General features: G+C 51.0%; 2 protein-coding genes across 2 annotated transcripts in view; both read left to right on the top strand.

Moving 5' to 3' along the window:
* Window positions 1-21256, top strand: part of SUCO (SUN domain containing ossification factor) — a 900323-nt gene that overhangs the window by 848578 nt on the left and 30489 nt on the right. The gene's annotated exons all lie outside the window — the stretch shown is intronic.
* LOC127055816 (flavin-containing monooxygenase 5-like) lies at window positions 6792-20319 on the top strand. Its single transcript, XM_050963251.1, has 8 exons — window positions 6792-6969; window positions 10682-10870; window positions 11305-11467; window positions 14239-14381; window positions 16042-16241; window positions 16759-17111; window positions 18027-18099; window positions 19028-20319. Exons 1-8 carry the CDS (start codon window positions 6829-6831, stop codon window positions 19371-19373), a joined length of 1608 nt encoding a protein of 535 aa, XP_050819208.1. The 5' UTR covers window positions 6792-6828; the 3' UTR covers window positions 19374-20319.

Genomic DNA, 21256 nt, shown 5'->3' with positions numbered 1-21256 from the left:
GATTTTAATGTGTCTCTTTTGGAGGGGCTCAGCAGCCGAGCCACCACAAAGGCATGGGAAGTGTGGTGCCTCCCTCTGTGGGCTGGCATAGTCCATAAAGACTGTTCCTCAATCCATGACATGTTGGAGGATATGCTGGAGCACAGAAAAAATGGGCCAACTGCTGTGAAACAATTGTCCGCAACAAATGATTGGAGCAGCTCTAACCGCACCTGTACTGACATGGGCTGCAGCCGGGGAAATGGAATGTGGCATGTTTGTATCATGAAACGTCTTGTGTGTATTGGAAGAGCTGGGCCAAAAGTGGGCCACTGTGTGTGTCTCTAGGCTAAGTGGGCAGATGTTACCCAGTGTCCCTGTGCCCCATTTCAGTTCTCCCTCCAGTTGTGGTTCGTCTGTGACCTAATCCTGCCCTCGGGTAATCACTTAGGTTTTGGATGCCTGTAAGTGTTGCTAGTGGCCTTACTGATTTTGGATCAGGAATCGTATCAGTCCCTGTGATGCGCACACCACGGGAATGCTGGCTGTACCCCCTAGGCGCAAGGGGATGGGAAATCCACAGCCAAGGCAGAGGCACAGGCTGCTGGATCACACTTAAGCACGACCAGGCAAGCCATTGCCCCACTGTGCCCACAACCCTGTCTGCTCTTCCCCCTTGGCACACTTGCACATGGGACCAACAGAGCCATTCTCTTGGTTAGCACACAGTGGGATGCTCCCCACACTGTGGAAGTGCTGCATGCGGCCCCCCACAACGCTCTTCTGGCATATAGGTAGCATGGGAATGATAGCTTGAAGCAGAGTCCTTCCAGCTGTTCTGAGGAAGACAGGCTTCTGGCCAGTTTAGTCCCTGTTCCAGACTCATGGACCAGCTGCCATGAGAGCTCCATCTCCAACACTCCACAGTCTCACCCACGTGGGTAGCAATGGACAGTGAAATGTAGCAGTCGTAGAGACTGAGCTAAGCCCTTATGTAGCTTGGGCCACTTTCATGGAGGGCATTGAACATCAGGGCAGCAGCCTCAAACTGGACTCAGTATTCAACCAGAACCCTACACAGGGAATGAAGCATTGGGGTCATGCGATTTCAGCAGCCTGGGCTGCTAAGTGGGCTGCTGCATTTGGAGTAGTTTCACCCCTTGGGATGCTGCATTGCAATAATTAAACCAGCTCAAAATTCTGTAAATCCCCAGGACCAAGTCCCAGAGGAACAGATTATATTGCCTGGCCAGACCAGCCTTTCCCATGCTGTAGCTGTCTGGCAGCAGAGTCCAGGGGGACCCCAACGTTGCAGACCAATTTGATAATCTGAAGGCAGACACCCTTCACAGAGAGCATTGTCCTGGGGACTGGAAGTTCTAGAAGTTCACTGTCCCCTCCAACTTCACCTCAGTCTTGACTGGGACTAGCTGCTGTTCACACAGGTGCTGATGCCTCCCATGTAGTTGGTTGTCTAGGAGCGAGTGGTAGAGCAGTATATACAATATATACATTTTCCAAAGCACTTAAGTGCCTTAGGAGCCTAAGTCTTGTTCTCAAGTGATGAGGCACATGGGATGTGCAGTGAGATTGACTTGCGGTGAGATTTGGCCCCTAGATGGCTAGATAACTCTTGGTAAATGGGACTTGGGCTCCTAAAGTCACTAAGGCACTCTTGAAAAAGTTACTGAGGGAGGCAAGTCTTTAGAGGAACTCGTTATCCAAGACGATGCATTTGAATGAAAGACAAATGAACCTCTATGATGAACCAAAACCACACAAACTCTGGCAACCTGACAGGAAAAGTCCTGCTCCCGAAAACTCCATTCTGTTCACTATAGGTTCCTATAGCACCATAGTGTCTGAGTGCTGTCCCAGCGTGCATTAAGTGATGTGACTAACATGTGGGTTTGTTCTCTCTCCCACTGGGGGTAACTGTCTGTGCACTGGAGTATTTGGATTTGATAGGGATTTTTTCACTGTTGTGTTGAGCTAGCAGGTCTCTGCTGCTGCTGTTGTATCCCTACTCAGGGGGAGAAGGGAGGTGCTTCCTTCTAGGCCAGGGGTCGGCAACCTTTCAGAAGTGGTGTGCCGAGTCTTCATTTATTCACTCTAATTTAAGGTTTCACATGCCAGTAATACATTTCAATGTCTTTTAGAAGGTCTCTCTCTACAAGTCTATATATTATATAACTAAACTAGTGTTGTATTGTAAAATAAACGAGGTTTTCAAAATGTTTTAAAAGCTTAATTTAAAATAAATGTTGAACTTACGCCACCGGCTCGCTCAGCCCGCTGCTGGTCTGGGGTTCTGTTCACCTAGGTCAGCAGTGGGCTGAGTGGGGCCTGCGGTCCGGCAGCCAGAACCCCAGACTGGCAATGGGCTGAGTGGCTCAGCCAACTGCTGCTCAGGGCTTCTATCCGCCAGCTCCTGCCAGGCGGGATCCCAGCTGCCGGACCCGCTCAGCCTGCTGCCGGTCTGGGGTCCTGGCCCTGTCCACATACAGTGGGTACCTACCTTCTCCCTGGTTCTGGCCCATTCTCTTCCTCTCTCTGCACTGAGCTGAGGGTGGGAGTGGACCGAGCACAAGGCTGGGGGTGAAGGGTCTGGCCAGGAGCAATGTGGGAGGGGACTCAGGGTTGGGGCAGGAGGTTTTGGATGTGGGGGCACTTACCTGGGCAGCTCCCATTTGGTGTGAGGGGTGCAGGTGGGAATGTGAGTGGGGGTGCGGGAGCTCCCATTTGGTGCTCAGGGTGGGGGTGGGGATGTGCGGGGTGCATGGGATATGGGGGGTGCAAGAGTCAGGGCAGAGGGCTGGAGGCATGTGAGGGGGGTGCAGGTGTCAGGGTAGGGGGGCTGGGTATGTGTGGGGGTGCCAGAGTCAGGCGTGGGGTCATGGGGTGCATGTGAAGGAGTCAACAGAGGGCTGGGTGGTACAGGGCTCAGGGCAGGGGCCTGGGGTGTGTGGGGGGGTGCAGGGCTCAAGGCAGAGGGCTGTGGGGGGAGGGCATCAGAGCTCAGGGCAGAGGGCTGGGTGACCCTCAAACCCCCCCCCCCCTGCTCCTTGTCCCGACTACCCCTTCCTCGGACCCCATCCCCTATGTAAGCCTCCCTGCCCCTTGTTCCCTGCCCCTTGTTCCCTGACTGCCCCCCTAGGACCGTGCTTGTCCCCTGACTGCCCCAACCCTTATCCACACCCACGCACCCAGACAGAATGCCCTGGACTCCCATGCCTATCTAACCGCTCCCCGTCCCCTGATAGGACCCCCAGAACTCTGGACCCATACAACCCCCCCACTCCCTGCCTGCCCCAACCCCTCTCCACACTCCTGCCTCCTGACAGCCCCCCATAACTCCGGACTCATCCAACTCCCCCCAGCTCCTTGTCTCCTGACCACTCCCTCCAGAGACACCCCCCACCCTAACTGCCCCCCTATGACCCTCCTTGCTCCTTGTCCCCTGACTGCCCTGACCCTATCCACCCCCCACCCCCTAATATACCGCGGGACTACCATGCCCCATCCAACCGCCCTTGCTCCCTGACTGCCCCCTCCAGATACCACCACGCCTAACCACCCCCTGGGATCTCACCCACCTTGCTCCCTGTCCCTTGACTGCCCCCACCCCTTACCCAACCCCGGATCCCTTACTATGAGGTTCCCCGCTCATTCGGAGCCCAGCCACCGCACTCGCAACGGCAGGGCTCCAGATGAGCGGGGAGCATCTTTCCTTCCCCACAGACCCAAACACTGCCCCATGGAAGCGCGCAGCCCCGGCCCCCAGAGCGCTGCGTGCGCAGCGGCAAGGCTCCAGGGGAAGCCGGTGGAGGGGTCGGCAGCTTGCTGCGCTCGGCGGATGGTCCGGCCCGGGAGCGCGGACCCTGCGGCTTGCACGTCAGCAGGATTTTTAATGGCACATGGAGTCCCAGCAGGCAGCAGCATGCCATTTAAAATACAGCTTGCATGCCATCTTTGCCCTTGTTCTAGACCATGCCACGTGCATGAGAAGGGCAGAGATTTCCTTCATTCCCTCCCACCAGAGGAAGCCGTGATCTCGACATCACTATTTCTGGGGAACTCTGACTCCTTGTTTGATTCCTGTTTGCATGGTTTGTTGGTCATTTTTCCATGAATATTTGTGCAACCAGGTTTGATTAGCACACATGCTTGGGGAGAAACTTTGACTCATATGCCAGTGCATATTGGTACACAAGGACACCTGTTCTTTAACCAGGTCTGTGATTGATGGTAGTCATTGCACATTCCAGCATAACAGTACACGCATGGGAATGAAAAATGAATCCATCCATCACTACACACCTCCTGCTCCTCCACTCAGAGGCACACCCTTGCCACGGCCCACTGTCCATATGCCACAAGCAGCACCCCACAGCTGACTCACTAAATGTCTAGCATCTCCTTCCCCAAATGCCCCCATAGTTTGCTCTGAGTAAAATCATCCAACACCTATGTTCGTTGACCATGAGTCAGTGAAACATTTGATTTAGTCTGACAAGTGTCTGGTGTTTGCAAGATAGGAAATTATTTTTTAACTCATGGAGGTAAATCTTGGGTTAGCAATTAACAGATGCCAAGTTAATGTGTTACTTATACAGTACCAAGAGTACAGCTCCTTCCTATAACAGGGTGAACAAAGGATAGAAGGCAGAAATTGACTGTGTGGACTCTGGCAGCACTGCGTACCCAGCAGCTATTCGGGAGAGCAGGTACGTGGCAGTGTCTGTGCTGGACTGATTTACCTAGGTGCTATTTCTGTAGTAGGTGCAGTGTCGTGTGGAATAGCACAGAAATGTCGAATTATGGGTTTGGCCGGGAGTTTTGAGGAACTGTGCAGAGGGATTGTAGAATCCTTGCATCCGTGGGTCTTCAATGTCTGTTGGGATAGTGAGTGCTTTACAGTATGGCCAAGAGTTTTAGACATGACTATTCATTTTGGAATCAGACAAGAGACACCTTAAAGGGGCTGGATTTCAGAGGGTGAGGGCACAACACTCTCTCAACATCATGTTATTTTAAGGTGACTCCAGCTCGTCCTCCCAAATCACTGGTCTCCTCTGAAAATCTTGGCCCATGCCTCTTGCCTGTAAGAGATGACATTAGCCCTTGTTTGCACACAAGCAGACAGCTTTGGGGCTGGACCCTGACATCCATCTTACTCAGGCAAAATGAGCTTTCTAAACAAATCCTGCCTTGGACGGGAGGACAGAGGCACTCACTGAGACATCAACAAGGTGCCAATTAGGCAAGGTGCTGCAATCATTGCATTCTGCACAGTTATGGACCGCACTGCCTGTCCCCAGCCCACACCCAACATTGCCTGTGGAATCTTGCCCTTAGGCACGGAGAAGATGCACCTACCAGGGTTTCTGCTGTCCTTCTTGGTGCTAGGTTGAAGCCAGTGGGAGATTTATGGCAAGGTGTATCCTGCCAAATGTGTCTATGTTGTCTCTGTCACTGGCACTCATTCTGTTCAGAGCGAGCACTGATCAGCAGCCTTTTCCTGCACAATTTCTTCCTTTAGAATGACAGAAATAAGACCTAGGAGGTCAGTTTGCCCAGACTCCCATGCTCTCCTCTGACCAGAGTCAGACTTTTTTCCTATGGTGCTTTTTTAAAATTGCATTCTCCAGCCCAGTTTTAAATGGGATTTGTATCATTTCCCCTGCTCTGTGTTTTTGTAGTTCTCACTGCCGGAAAGCTTATATTTAACCTTATTTGTCTTTTCCTCAGTTTCTGCCCATTTTACCCACTTGGATTCCACTAAATAAATCTTCTCCATCACTGTGTATGTCTCTACTGCAATCAGACATATTAGGGTTAGCTTTACTCTAGCTAGCTCAGGTACCGGAGCAGTGAAACCATGGCCTGCCTGGTAGCCTGGGTAAAACCCTATCTGCAATCACATCCCATGATTGCAATATAGATGTCCCCTTTGTGCTTAATCTTGTATTATCATATTCCTCACCATGGCCTTACTTAATCCACATTTAGCTGTTTTAATCTTTCTTTAGCAAGATTCCAAAGAGGACTGAACATTTTGTATGGAGACTTGCATTAGTTAGGATTTAAAAGAGCTGCATAGAGAGAGATTCTATTTTCTGTTCCATAACTCTGTGGTAGCTTTCATTTGTTGCCATCTTGCACTGAAAACCATGGACACTAACCTGTGACATATTTTGCCAAGGGCAGTTCTCCTAATAAACTTGAGTGTCAGTTTGCACAAGGGGGTGAAGTTTAGGTTACTTTGTTCTTAGACCTGTGCAATAGCACCTAGGGACCCCAGACACGACCAGGATATCCCCCCTCCATCCCGCTGTGCTAGGGGCTATCCAAACATAAAAGAAGAGACAGCCCCTGCTAGGAACAGTTTACAGTCTGCCATGACCATTCCAGATCAAAAAGCCTTAGGATTGTCTGCACAAGAAAATTGACCAGACTAGGTGTCCCGGAATAACTATCCCACTATAACTCTTCTGGAATGACTCCCCATGGGGACACATTTATTCCGAGATACAATTGTCCACACAGAGAGTTACTGCGGAATAGCTATAGCCCTTTATAGTCACCCCAACCTTATTCCAGAATAACTTCCCCATGGAGACAAGAGCTTACAGCAGTTTAGTATCTCTGGCTGATCCAGTGCCTAGGGGTTAGAGAATACAAAGAACAAAGACATTTTTGGGAAGGATTCCTTTGCTCGTCTGCTTGGCTCATGAAGACGCTGTAGGGATTCTTCCTGAGGTAAAGCTGTAAGTCATGTGAAAAGAAGATGCACGTTTTCCCTTCTCAGGATACCTCCACAACTCTCGGCGCCTCCTCCTGAGACAGATGGCCATGGCCAAGAAGAAGATTGCAGTCATCGGTGGTGGATCCAGTGGACTGTGCACCATTAAATGCTGTTTGGATGATGGGCTGGAGCCCACCTGCTTTGAGAGAAGTGAAGATATTGGCGGGCTCTGGAGGTTCAAGGTAAGTTTGAGTTCATCATGAGTGTGGGTGCTTTTCTGAATTCTGGCTATTATTTATTATTTGTATTGCAACAGCATCAAGAAGCTACGGTCAAGCATCAGGACCCTCTTGTACCAGGTGCTGTACAAACCCAGAACAAAAGGACAGTCCCTGCTCCAAAGAGACTGCAATCTAAGTATCAAACTGTATCATTATTTCTACCAGATGAAAGCCCATATGGTCACACAGGTGTAATTCCTGAAATCCCCATGTGTGTAAAAAGACAAAAATGGCTGAGAAATTTAAAAGCAGGACAGTAACAGACTGTCAGATGCAGTGATGTCTGAACCTGGTGATAGTGTGAACAAGAAGAGCTCTCTGCCATGCTTGCAGCTGTTCCCATTACTTCACACTGACACAGCAGACATTCTAGGGTTCACAGTGACAATCCTGGAATCTTATTATATACAGAGTCCCTCGGGCGTGTGCAGGTATTAACAAGGTCTGCGCCCAGAGGAGGCTGCAGGGTAATGTAGTTGCTGGCGAGGGTCTTTTCCACCCATCTGGAGCATGCAGTCACCTCACCCAGAGTGCAATTATGGCTCTGGTTTAGGGCCTGATCCAAGGCACATTGAAGTCAGTGGAAAGACTCCTGTTGATTTCAATGGGCTTTGGATCAGGCCCTTGCTTCTGACGATTGGGATGCCAGGAGGCTGGAGGGGAAGGGCCAGCACAGAGGGGTTTCAGCTCATAGCGAATCCTTTAGGTTGGAGAAGAACAAACTAGACTTATCCAGAAATGGGACAATGTTCCTTTCACAGGCGAGTGATGGTTTCTCCCCACTGAGCTGGTGCCAGAATCGGCAGGCTCCCTTCAGACAGGGGGCCCCGTCCTGCTCCCACTGAATTCAGTGGCAAAACATTGACTGATGTCCAACAAGGCACAAGCAGGTGGGAGTCCACAGCAGTGACAGGCTTCCTCTCCAGCTTCCTCTGCCCCAGTGAACTTCTGCTGCATGGCTAACCCTCACCAGGCCATTGCAGGGCTGCCTGCCTGCACACGCTGATTGCAAATCTCTCTCTCTGCCACATCGTAAACGTGGGCGGCCGGGACTTGACCCTCTCCGGGGAGGAGAAGAGTCACGCCGGCCCACTCCACTCCAGTTGGTCTGGGAAACTAGCCCAGCGGTCCTTGCGGTGCTTGTCTGTCCGGCGGGCAAGGGGCTCAGGCCCTCCGGCAGGGCTGCCGTACCAGCCGCGAGGCGCCGGACCCTACGCCAAGGCGGACAGCAAGCACAGAATCAGTAAGCTCAGGCCTGGATCAGGACTGAGTAGTACCAGTAATAGATTAAGGTCCAGCCCAGGGTCAGGGCGGGTAACAAACGCGGAGTCAGTAAGCTCAGGCCTTTGGTCAAGGTTGAGCAACAGTAACAGTTTTAAAGGCCCAGCCCTAGGTCAGGGCAGGTAACAAACACTGAGTCAATAAGCTCAGGCCTTTGGTCAAGGTTGAGCAACAGTAACAGTTTTAAAGGCCCAGCCCTAGGTCAGGGCGGGTAACAAACACTGAGTCAGTAAGCTCAGGCCTGTCAAGGTATTTTCCCCACTTTGAACTTTAGCGTCCAAAAAGTGGGGACCTGCGTGTACCCTTCTAAGCTTAATTCCTAGCTTAGATCTGATAACGCTGCCACCAGCCAAAATATAGTGTTTGGCATACTTTCTGTTCCCCCAAAACCTTCCCTGGGGAACCCAAGACCCAAATCCCTTGGGTCTTAAAACCAGGAGAATTAAACCATCCCCCCTCCTTTCCCCCTCCCAGACTTTCCCCTCCCTGGGTTACCCTGAGAGGCTACACTGATCCAAACTCCTTGGATCTTAAAACAAAGAGGAATTAATCTTACCCCCCGCTTTTCCCCCACCAATCCCTGGTGAGTTCAGACCCAGTCCCCTTGGGTCTTAAACAAGGGGAAAAAATCAATCAGGTTCTTAAAAAAGAAAGCTTTTAATTAAAGAAAGAAAAAGTAAAAATTATCTCTGTAAAATTAGGATGGAAAATGTTTACAGGGTAGTCAGATTTATATAGCCTAGAGGGACTCCCTCCCCTCTAGCCTGAGATTCAAAGTTACAGAAAACAGAGGTAAAACTCCTTCCAGCAAAATGCACATTTGCAAGTTAAGACAACAAACATAAGACTAATCCGCCTTTTCTAGCTAGTACTTACTAATTTGAAACATGAGACACTGATTCAGAAAGATTGGAGAAACCTGGGGTGCACGTCTGGTCCCTCTTAGCCCCAAAAGCGAACAATGAACAAAACAAACAGCACAAACAAAGACTTCCCTCCACCAAGATTTGAAAGTATCTTGTCCCTCGATTGGTCCTCTGGTCAGGTGTCAGCCAGGTTCACTGAGCTTCTTAACTCTTTATAGATAAAAGAGACATTAACCGTTAACTATCTGTTTATGACAAGGCCTTTGGTCAGGGCTGAGCAACAGTAACAGTTTTAAAGGTCCAGCTCTAGGTCAGGGCAGGGCAGCAAACGCTGAGTCAGTAAGCTCAGGCCAGGGAGAGGGGGAGTCTGCCACCCCAGAGTGGGGGGCAGGGGGGACACAGGCCCTCCCACTCCACTGCATCCCAGCCCGGGGCCCTAACAGCTGCTGTCACTCCGCTGGTCAGTCAGTGGGGATCCTGGCCGCAACACACTGACATAGGCTCCGACAGCTCCGCAGCCTGACGGGGGTCAGCTACCCCCGGGCTGCTTCTGTACTCCCCCTTGGGACCTACCTGGGTCCTAGCATCGGCCTCTGAAGGGTCCATGAGCATAGGCTCATCACGACCAGGGCTGGATGGTAGGTCCAGGAATTCCTCGGGATAGTCGGGCCAGGGTAGCGCTGGTGGCTCTTCCAGGTAGCAGCAGGTGCGGGGAAGCCCCGTCGGCAAATCCAGGTAGCAGGGGCGGGGAAGCTCCGGCAGCTCCTCTGGGTAGCGAGCGAGGGGAAGCTCCAGCAGCTCTTCCAGATAGTGAGCGCGGGGAGGCTCCGGCAGCTCCTCCAAATAGCGAGCACAGGAAAGGTCAGGCAGCTCCTCCCGGTATCGAGAGCGGGAGAGCCAGTCTGGACGGCTCCGCTGGGTTGCCAGAGTCTCTCAGTCTCGAGCTCCCTGAGGTACGTCTGATCTCTCCGGCTGTTGGGGCCTGACTGAGCTCTGAGGGCCGGCTTTTATAGTTCCGGGTCGCCGCCTGACTCTTTGAGGGGTGGGCTCAGAGCTCCGTAGCTCCGCCCACTCTGGCCTCCAGCAGGGCTCGACCCTCTCCGGGGAGGAGGGGAGCCACGCCAGCCCACTACACACACCCTTGGTTTGAATCATTCGCACCGTCATGGGGAGACAGGGACATCCTGGCAAATGCCACCAGAAGTGACGGTCCAGAGGGTGTGGTGTCAACACAGGGCATGGAGGGTGTTTGTGTGTGGCCAAGAGGTGAGAATGGGGTGATGGGGGCTGAGGCTGTGCATGCGATGGGGATGGGGTAAAGGGAAAGGCATGTCGTGTGTTGGCAGGGTGAAGGAAAATGTATAGGATGCTCAAGGTGTATTTCTGCAGAGTAGGGAGGCTGCTAGGGCAACATCTGTATTAGGGGAGATCACACCACCTGTGGCTTCATGCCGCCTTCATTGCTACAGCTTTACTTTCCAGAGTCAATATTCAAAAGTAATGTCTATGTTCTCTCACTTCTGCAGAAGAATCCCGAAGAGGGCAGAGCCAGCATCTACAAATCTGTCATCATCAACACCTCCAAGGAGATGATGTGCTTCAGTGATTTCCCCATCCCGGATGAGTTCCCCAACTACATGCACAACTCCAAAATCATGGAGTATTTCCGCATGTATGCCAACCACTTCGACCTTCTGAAATATATCCGCTTCAAGGTGAGGAGAGCTGGCCCAGCGAGCAGGGGTAGGATTCTGTGTGTGTGTGTTAGTGTGTGAGTGTGCATGTGCACGCACGGGTGTGCAAGACCTGGGTGAAAGAATCCCCCCCGATGAGGAAACATCTCACAGTCATGGAACAGGGAGAGCTGGAGGGGCTGTTCTGGGACCTCCTTTTGTCTGAGGGCTGCCTGGATGAAGTTACAGCCCAGGTCCAAGGAGCTGCTGCAGCCCCATTCCCAGTGGGAGCCAGTGAATCCACAGAGGCCATGAGGCAAAACCCAGCAGAGCCCAACCGACCTCCTGCTGCTGGTCCCAGCTGTGCGCTGGCCTTGTGCCTCCTGGCTGGGTTGCTGACTCAAGCATGGGGAGGAGGTTAGTGTAAAGGATGAAATTCCCTGGTGCCAGCTCTGTGAGTGCCTTTTTCCTTCCAGACGACTGTGGTCAGTGTGACAAAGCGCCCGGATTTCTCCTCCACGGGCCAATGGGATGTTGTCACAGAGTCCGAAGGGAAGCAGGAGTCGGCCGTCTTTGATGGGGTCATGGTGTGCAGCGGCCATCACACCAACGCCCATCTGCCACTGGACTCCTTCCCAGGTACGTCGCAGAGCAAGAAGGGAAAAGGCCTTAGCTGAGCAGTGACTTTCCAAAGGGATAAGCAGAGGGAAAGCAATGAGCACGTGCTCCTGTGCTGGTCCTGGGACACACATGAGTCCTGGGCTGGACTCATGGGCCTCTAACAGTCCCTTCCAGCCCTACAATCCTAGGGTTCTATGATTATCCACTGTAACCACGGAACTGCTGCCAAGCTTGTCAGCCACCACCTGGTGCTTCTCCCATTTCAGGAATATGCCAGTGCATGACAGCAGCAAAGGAGCTGCACCAGATGGCAGCCCAACAGCCCCCTGAGACACTGAAAGGTGCAATTCAGAGCACACAAAGCCCAAATGGTTACGTAGCTTCCAAAGCCATAGGCAGCACAGCAGATACAGAGAGCCACTCAGGAGCATGCCAGAGGGGGGAGAAGAGCACATACAGCAGTCACGTAGATCTATGGCAGTGGTTCTCAAACTTCTGTATTGGTGACCTTATGCCCCTTCCCATCTGTCACTCCAGCTATTCAGAACCTCTGGTGTTACAGCCCCAGACTAATGTGCTGTGTGAAATTTAATACTGCAAAGTGCAAGGTCATGCACTTAGGGGCTAACAACAAGAATTTTTGCTATCAGTTGGAAGAGACAGGAGGAGGAGAAAGATCTAATATTGGTTGATCATGGGATGACTGAGCTGCCAATGTGATGTGGTTGTGAAAAAGGCTAATGCAGACCTAGGATGTATGCAAGATACTTCCAGTAGAGACCAGGGAATGTTAGTGCCATTATACAAGGCACTGGTGAAACCTCATCTGGAATATTGTGTGCAATTCTGGTCCCCAATCTTTAAGGAAGATGTATTCAAACTGGAAGAGGTGCAGAGAAGGCCTACTAGGATGATCAGAGGAATCTTACGAGAGAAGATTCAAAGAGCTTGGCTTTTTTCGCTGATCCAAAAGAAGGCTGAGAGGACATACAATTGCTTTCTATAAATACATCAGAAGGATAAATACTAGGGCGGGAGAAGAGGAGTTATTTAAGTTTAAAACAGGTTTAAAACAAAAAAAAGGAAGTTCTTCTTCACACAGCACACAGTCAACTTGTGGAACTCCTTACCTGAGGAGGTTGTGAAAGCGTGTACTATAACAGCGTTTAAAAGAGAACTGGATAAATTCATGGTGGTTAAGTCCATAAATGGCTATTAGCCAGGATGGGTAAGGAATGGTGTCCCTAGCCTCTGTTTGTCAGAGGATGGAGATGGATGGCAGGAGAGAGATCACTTGATCATTGCCTGTTAGCTTCACTCCCTCTGGGGCACCTGGCATTGGACACTGTCAGTAGACGGATACTGGGCTAGATGGACCTTCGGTCTGACCCGGTACAGCCGTTCTTATGTTCTTACGTTAAGTGCCAGTGTGGACACAAGAACAAATGCATATAAACTGGCCATCAGCAAGTTTAGGCTTGAAATTAGACAAAGGTTTGTAACCCTCCGAGGAGTGAACTTCTGGAAGAGCCTACCAAGGGGAGCAGTGGGGGCAAAAAACCTAATTGACCTCAGGACAGCGCTTGATAAGCTTATAGAGGAGATGGTATGATGAGACTGCCTACAATGGCATATAGCTGCTACATGACTGCTAGCAGCAAACATCTCCAGTGGCTGCTGATGGGACACTAGATTGGAGAAGTTATGAATAGAGAATTATTTCCCAGTTGTCTAGCTGGTAGGTCTTGCCCACATGCTCAGGGTTTAACTGATCACCATATTTGGGGTTGGAAAGGAATTTCCCTGCAGATCAGATTGGCAGAGACCCTGGCAGATTTTTCACCTTCCTGTGCAGCACGGGCCATGTGTCACTTGCAGGTTTAAACTAGTGTAAATGGTGGATTCTCTGTAATTTAAGCCTTTAAATCATGATTTGAGGACTTCAGTAACTCAGCCAGAGGTTATGGGTCTATTACAGGAGCTGCTGGGTGAGGTTCTGTGGCCTTCAGTGTGCAGGAGGTCAGATTATATGATCATCATGGTCCCTTCTGGCCTTGAAGTCTATGAATCTATGCTGGGGGAGGAGGGAAGACTTCCCTGAAAGCTTGACTGCTACAACAGTCTCTTGTATTCGTTTTGCCCCTTCTCTACTTTGCTCCTTGTCCCCACAGCCTCACACTCCCTTATTACTCTGAGGCAAGGCTCCAACCTACACACCAGCTCCTTTACACCGGGTACATGGCCAGAGCAGTGTAGAGTGCTCCAAAAGGCCCAGTCCCAGCTGGGGGACAGTTCCCCTGGTGCAGGCACTGCAGAAGATGGCTATAGGCTGCCCTCCAACAAAGAGGCTTGTATAATCCCTGGCTTGGGAGCTGGGGAGGGGGGGCCTGCCAGAGGTCAGGCTGACAGTGGGGTTAGCCTCAGGGTGGAGATGTAGCTTGCAGCACTGTGGCTAATAGGGGAACTGGGGAACTGCCATGATTCAGATAGATCGGGGCATCTCCAGCCCCACAGAGCTGCTCAGAGTCAGGAAGGTGAAACAATGACTTCAACCTATCTTTGCTCCACTCTTCCTCTGGGATGATGGGTTTGTGGTGCACCTTTTAGAGGTGCAGCCCAGAATGCCATTCTGGTCCCCACCCACACAGTCTCCTCTAAACAGAGGATTCCTCTTCACTGTTTGTGTTGAGCTCCAGAACCACAATGTTCAAGTGGGCAAAGACACAGGCCAAACACACTAGCTCACCTCTAGCACCCAAAGCCTGAGCTGGTCCACTCTCTCCTGGCAGGGATTGAAAAGTTCAAAGGCCGCTACTACCACAGCCGGGATTACAAGAATCCTCAGGAGTTCTCGGAGAAGAGAGTCATTGTGATCGGCATCGGCAATTCGGGAGGGGACCTGGCCGTGGAGCTCAGCCATGAAGCTGATCAGGTTTGGCTCCAGAGGCACGGCTCTACGTTCATGGCACAGTGCAGCACCCCGCACCTCAGTGGGCTAATGGCAGCAGCCCCAGCCAATACACTGCACCACCACACAAACCCCAGAAACTCCCAGACTAAATGCCTGACCCAACCTCTGCTGAAGTCAATGGGAAGACTCCCATTTGAAGCAGCTCCTAACTGCAGAGAGGAGATACAGAGGTTTATATGGTTCATTGGAGTTGGTATCAAAGCATCATCATGGGCAATCTGCACTTACCAAGTGGATGTAATGGAAATAGGGAATTGCCTACAGCTGTTAGTTGTATGGCAGCTGCTGTCTTGCCCTAGAGAAGGGATGGAACTGGGCCCTTCTAGATCTACACTCCACCAGGAGCTAGAGAGACCAGTGCTATAGCTAGGAACTGTAGCAGAATCCTAGCCACTGTAGACTGGGTACAAGGTTGGATACAATGCACACTGACCAGCACATTACCCACAATGCTGTGCCCTGCCCTCAGAGTACCATGTCCCACTTCCTCATTCGCTCATCTGCCCCTGCCTACCTGTACCTTGCATAAAGTCAGGGGAAGGCACCCACAGCGACATCCCTACCAGCCGTGCAGGGGACCAGAGATGGCAGGAAATCAGATGTGGCCAGGGAATAGCTGGGTAGTGTGTTGAAAGATGACAGGAACCTCCATGGTTTGAAGACTGGAGCAGTTGCTTCAACACAAGAGGGTTTGGGCACAAGTTGCAGGGAAAATAAATGCAGAGGAAGGAAACAGAACTATGGGCTGAGGAAGAAAAAGGTGGCAAAGTTTAACAAGGAGAACAGGGTCTCCAGTACCCAGAGCCATTTCATAGCTGGCCCAGCCACCTGCCCACTTGCAGCCCAGCGTTCCCAAGGGCATCCCAGAGGATCTGTGTGTCTAGCAGTGACAGGATGCACAGCAGAGGTGGAGGGTCAGGGAAGGTCCCTGTAAAGAGACATGTCGCCCCCTGTGAGAATGTACAAGTATGTCTGAGATAAGGGTACTGACATGGAAGCATCTGCCAGTCCTTTCCAAAGCTGTCCCAGGCCCTGGACTAAGGATGGCCACTCACTTCTCTGGGTGTGTGGCAGATGTCCAGCAATGGGGTAGCATAGGCAGTGACACCACGAGCCCACAGATAGTAGTGCGGTGTCGACCCTGAGAACTGGCTGCACCCTGCTGGGCAGGAAGCAGACAACTCCTATGTGCAGCCTGCTCTGTTACACAACCAGGGACCAAGGTCACAGCTCAGTGAGGTTCCTCACAGTCCCAGCCAGGCTCCTCTCTCTGAGATCCCCATAACCTCCAGTGAGACTACAGCTGGGAGTCGGAGGCAGTGGGGGGGATGTCAGTGGAGATCGTGCATGGGGGGGTTGCCAGTGGGAACCAGGGCCAAGTGGGCAGGGATAAAGATTGAAACTGTCAGCTCTTTGGGGCAGGAACATCCCTCACAATGTGGCTGTACAAGTGGCCAGCATACTGGAGCTCTGATCTCAACTATGGCCTATATTACTCACCCTATTGCAGATAATAACTTATGACAGTAGCAATCCCTGCCAGTGCCATGAAGTGCCAAGTAGCACAACTCAGGACAGTATGTATCAATGTCCAAGAGAGCTGTCTTTCTCCACTGTCTAGGTCTTCCTCAGCACCAGGCGTGGGGCGTGGGTGCTGAATCGTGTTGAGGAGCAAGGGTACCCTGTGGACATAGTGCTCACCACCAGGTTAAAAACCTTTTTCAAGCAGGTGTTGACTACATCCATGGTTAACCAATGGGCAGAGAACAGACTAAATGCAAGATTCAACCACGCACACTACGGTCTAAGGCCTCAGCACAGGTGATTTCAAACACATGGAATATTCCCCTCAGCCTGCTGGGGCAGGATGGCAAATCATGGGAGTTAGATATAAAAGACCTAGGTCCTGACTTTTCCCTTCCACCATCACGGGATTTGGGGAAGGTGTGGGAGGGTGATTTTGTGTTTCCCGTGTTCTGGCACCATGCAGGACCCGACCCAGCTGTCAGTGTATGTTAGAGCACCCTCAGAGCTTATGCCCTCCTTCCTGTGACAATTGGGAAGAATGGCCATAGTGCGGTGCCTCCTGCCTGGGGATAATCTCAGGGGGCTGTTTCTACCCCCTTTAAGGGCCTGTTACGCTACTGGAGCCATAACAGACACCAAGCAACTTCAAACAGCTTTTTGCACTCATGCTGCTAGTAACATGGCTGTGCTGTCTGGGCCAAATTCTTGTAACAGAGGAGAGGAGACCTGACCATCACACTCATCCTGCCCTGCTTTCAGAGGTATGCCATTGTCCAAACAGATCTTGACATACCTTCTCTTTGCCATGCAGGATTATGAGCCAGCACCCAACCATCAACGACGACCTGCCAAACCGCATCATCTCTGGCAAAGTGCTGGTGAAACCGAACATCAGGGAGTTCACTGAAACTGGCGCCATCTTCGAAGATGGCACCAGAGAGGAGGACATTGATGCAGTTTTCTTCGCTACAGGATACAGCTTCTCTTTCCCTTTCCTCCAGGACTGTGTCAAAGTGGTCGAAAACCAGGTCTCCCTGTATAAATTCATCTTCCCTCCTCACCTAGAGAAGCCAACTCTGGCTTTCATTGGTCTCATCCAGCCACTGGGGGCCATCATGCCCGTTGCAGAACTCCAGAGTCGCTTGGCCACACAAGTGTTCAAGGGTATGTGAACCAAAATGCAGGAAATAGCCTGGGGCATCTGGGTTACAGAGCTCTCTGAAATCCTAAGCCTGTGTTAGTAGAGGGCCTTTCTGGATTGCCATAGTACTAGCCGAGTTCAGCAGAGCTGTGAAGTCCCTGGGCTGGGGTTGGGTGGCAGACAATAGCCGCATGAGTGCCATGATGATGAGCCAGCCCATATCCCTCTCCACCATAGTGCTGTTTCAATCCCAAGTATTCCAGGATGGCTGCTCTCCAGGTGGTTGGGCCTTCACTCGTTCTGTTTTGGAAGTATGGAAATGTTGTGATCCCAGGAAAAGGGGGAGAGGAGTCACAGGAAGTATCGAAACTGTGGAGAAGGAATCTCAACTCTAGATCTAGGCAGGTCCTGATAAAGATAGACAGGCTTGTTGACAGCAATTCCATGCCCCAGGGCAGAACAGTCAATGGGCCCACAGGCCTGGCATGGTGTTGCCACATGGGTGCACAGCTGGACCGCGTGCAGCGGCTGGTGCACACACGCACAAGCCACACCCATGCAGACGCGGTCCACCTGATATTTGAACTGTGCTGCGCCTCTGCTGGCTGGTGCCCAGCAAGCTGCTGCTAGCTCTGCTGCTGGTACCCCTGGGAAGTTGCTCCCTTTGCTCTTTCCCCTGTCAGCAGGCCTGAAGATAGACTGTCTAACTGCCACGTCTCTCACAGACTCAGGCTGTCCACTGGGCTCCACAAGCTCCAAGCTCTGGAACTTTGGGGACACAAAGTCATCGCGGCGTTCCCAGCCCAGGGTGCAGTGCTTCCTGTAGGAAACAACAACTTCCCCCATTCCTCACACACAGAGCTCTCTCTGGACATGGCTGATTCCCTTCTGAAGGAGCCAGACACATCTCTGCTCATACTCTGGCTTTTCTCTTCTAGGGCTGATCAGGTTGCCCACAGAAAGCGACATGATGGCCGATATTACACAGAAGAAAGATGAAATGTCAAAACGGTAGGAACCTTTATGTGAAGTAATAATTACTGGGCATGTTTGGAAGGAGTCTTTCTCTGAGGATGTCTTAAGTTTCTATCATTCTCTAAAATACTTCCAATGTGTCACCAATTTGTTGTAAAGAGTCTGGTATTTCCAGTCTTAGCTCTCTTCGTTAAAATTTATCTGGAAACATTTACTTGATGTGGAATTGTTCTCCCATCTCTATCTTCCTTCTACACATAAACGTGACAAAAAAGAACAAGGTTAAATATTAAAATTATAACTGTAGAAAACTAAGCAATTCGATCCTCATCCCTATCCCCCAGATCGTGGCTGAATCTAGCAGTGAATAGGGGAGAAATTCCTGTTTCAGCCAAAAGAAAGAGATAAGGACTCATTCTCTCTATAGATATCCCCCACCTGGAGATAAGCATGTCAGATCTTCTGGCATTCGAGCCCCACATTAGGCACCACTTTTAAAACCAACATATATGGGACTGCAAAAGCAGCAAAGAGTCCACGAAAGCTCATGCTCCAAAACGTCTGTTAGTCTATAAGGTGCCACAGGACTCTTTGCTGCTTTTGCAGATCCAGACTAACAAGGCTACCCCTCTGATATATGGGACTGACAGTGGAGTTTGAAGACGGGGCTTTCAGTGCTACATGCACATAGCTTACCAATTGAGCAAACTCCATTAGCAGCCTTAAATCTCTTCTGGTGACCTGCCATTAGAAGGGGACAAAGACACTTATACCCACCTGGCATGAGTTACGACTGCACATGGAATCGTGACCCAGCTTTCCTTTAATTCCAGTTACAGTGAGAATTAATTCCAGAGGAGGAGATTCTTCAAATTTGGTGCCCCTAAGGAACGTCATGTTCTGGTCAATGCAGTCTCCATTTTATCACGCTACAAGGCACCCACACTTCTCTCTCTTATTTCAGGTATGTGAAAAGCCCGCGCCACACTATCCAAGTGGATTATGTTGAATACATGGATGAACTTGCCTGCCTGGTAGGAGTCAAGCCCAACCTGCTGTCTCTCTTCCTCACGGATCCAAAGCTTGCCATGGAGGTTTTCTTTGGCCCCTGCACGCCGTACCAGTACCGCCTGAGAGGGCCAGGGAAATGGAGTGGAGCCAGGAAAGCCATCCTGACTCAGAGAGAACGGATCATTAAACCTCTGAAAACCAGGCCAGTGGGAGATTACAACCACCACACCTCAGTGCCCTATTTATTTAAGATAGTTGGTGCTGTTGCTCTCTTTGCTATAATTTTTGCTTACTTTTAAATGCTTGTTCTCTACATAGGAAAAGGGGATTATGTAAAATGTGATTATCTGGTTTCTGTTGGTTTCTAATTTTCTCCCTGCAACTTTAACACACATCCAGTGCAACCATCCGTTACCACTTGTGTGTGGAGAATTTCCTCCCTCTCAACTATGGCTGCTGATTATTTTATCTGCTGTCAGTGTCTGCTGTTGTGTTAGAGATCTTTGATTTCATTAAATATTCCTTAGGCTGCTAGCTGTTATGATTATAAAGGCCACAGACAGGCACAGGTGGTAATAGCTCAGAAGTTTAAGTGGGGCCATTGTGACATGAGACATAACCAGTCACCACCCTTCCTCTATAGGTAATCTGCATGCAATAATTCCATTGATTGTAATGTCTCAGCAGTAGGAGGGAGACTGGACACATATGGCAAGAGTTCTCTGTGGTAGGCTACTGGGCCAAACTCTCACTGCTCTTTTATTAGTTGCTTGGTCCCTTGCTAGTTTGGGCATCAGTGCCTGAAATGGCACTTCTGCCTTGGATCTACTGCACACTGAGGTGGTGCTGCCAGAGGAATTGAGGCAGGAGCACAGGGAAAGCCCTTAAACTGCAGAAACATTGGGATTGAGGGACTGGACACAGCCTTAATGAATGGATGTAAATGTAACGGAGTGTGGGGTTCAATCCAGAACAGTCAGGGGTTATTCCACCACTTGCCCTGTAGCCCTGTGTACCTCACAATGCTTTGTTGTTGTAGCTCACAGCCTGGGATGCTCATTGCCACCCGACAAGCATGCAGATCTCATCCTTTGTGTGCTAGACAGCCCTGGTTCAGCAGCTCTGACCCCAGAAGCCTGTCTACAGTCCCTCTCCGGCTTCCACCAGCCTTCATTACAACCAGCAAGGTGGCCCAAACACACTCCCAGTCCTGAATTTCCCAAGCAGAAGGGGGTGCTGGACAGTAGGGAATCTGTGGGTGGGGGAGCTGGGCAGGGGGTATGATGTGCAGGATGCTGTGCAGTTGTGGTGGGAGGTCAGTGGGAGGGGTCTCTAGGCATGGGGTGCTGGGCATAGGGATCTGTGAGGGAAGTCTTGGGGTAAGGGGGCGCTGGCATAAGGGCAGGGCACTGGGCAAGGGGGCAGTGTGAAAGGGGCACGCTGGCAGCGCAGGGCTGGTTGGTCATTCTACCTCGAGATGCAGGCAAGGGGGGCAGGCAGCCAATCAGAGGAGGATTCCTCTGCATCATGGCCAGACAGCTTCAGCCCTAGCCAATCCTAGCAACATGGGGAAGTTCAGGGAGAGCCCTGCTGAGTGCAGTCACTGTAGGAGGCAAGTGGCAGGCACCAGCTGCTGCCAATGATGCTGGGGCAACTCTCCACACCTGGCCCTGCCAGGAGGGCATCTGTGCTGCTCCTTGCCTGTCTCATGCAAGAGGAGGCTCCCAACAAGTGCACACCCAGGGGTGACATCTCTACTAGGGTGACCAGATCGCAAGCGTGAAATATCAGGATACATTGGGCGAGCGGTTGGGGGGAGGGGGTGTCATAAACAGATAGTTAAGAGTTAATGTCCCTTTTACCTGTAAAGGGTTAAAAAGCTCAATAACCTGGCTGACACCTGACCAGAGGACCAATCGGGGGACAAGATTCTTTCAAATCTCAGTGGAGGGAAGTTTTTGTTTGTGCAGTTTGTGGTGTTCGTTGTTCGCTCTTGGGGCTAAGAGGGGCCAGACGTGCAACCAGGTCTTTCTCCAATCTTTCTGAAACAGTCTCTCATGTTCAAAATAGTAAGTAGTAGCTAGAAAAGGCGGAATAGTCTTATGGTTGTTTTCTTAACTTGTGAATGTGTATTTTGCTGGAAGAATTTTTACCTCTGTTTGCTGTAACTTGTATCTTAGGC

This window comes from Gopherus flavomarginatus, chromosome 7 (genome assembly GCF_025201925.1).
Source record: "Gopherus flavomarginatus isolate rGopFla2 chromosome 7, rGopFla2.mat.asm, whole genome shotgun sequence".
NCBI classification, from domain to species: domain Eukaryota; kingdom Metazoa; phylum Chordata; order Testudines; family Testudinidae; genus Gopherus; species Gopherus flavomarginatus.
Note: the sequence above shows the minus strand (reverse complement) of the source record. Positions and strands in the feature narration are given on the sequence as shown.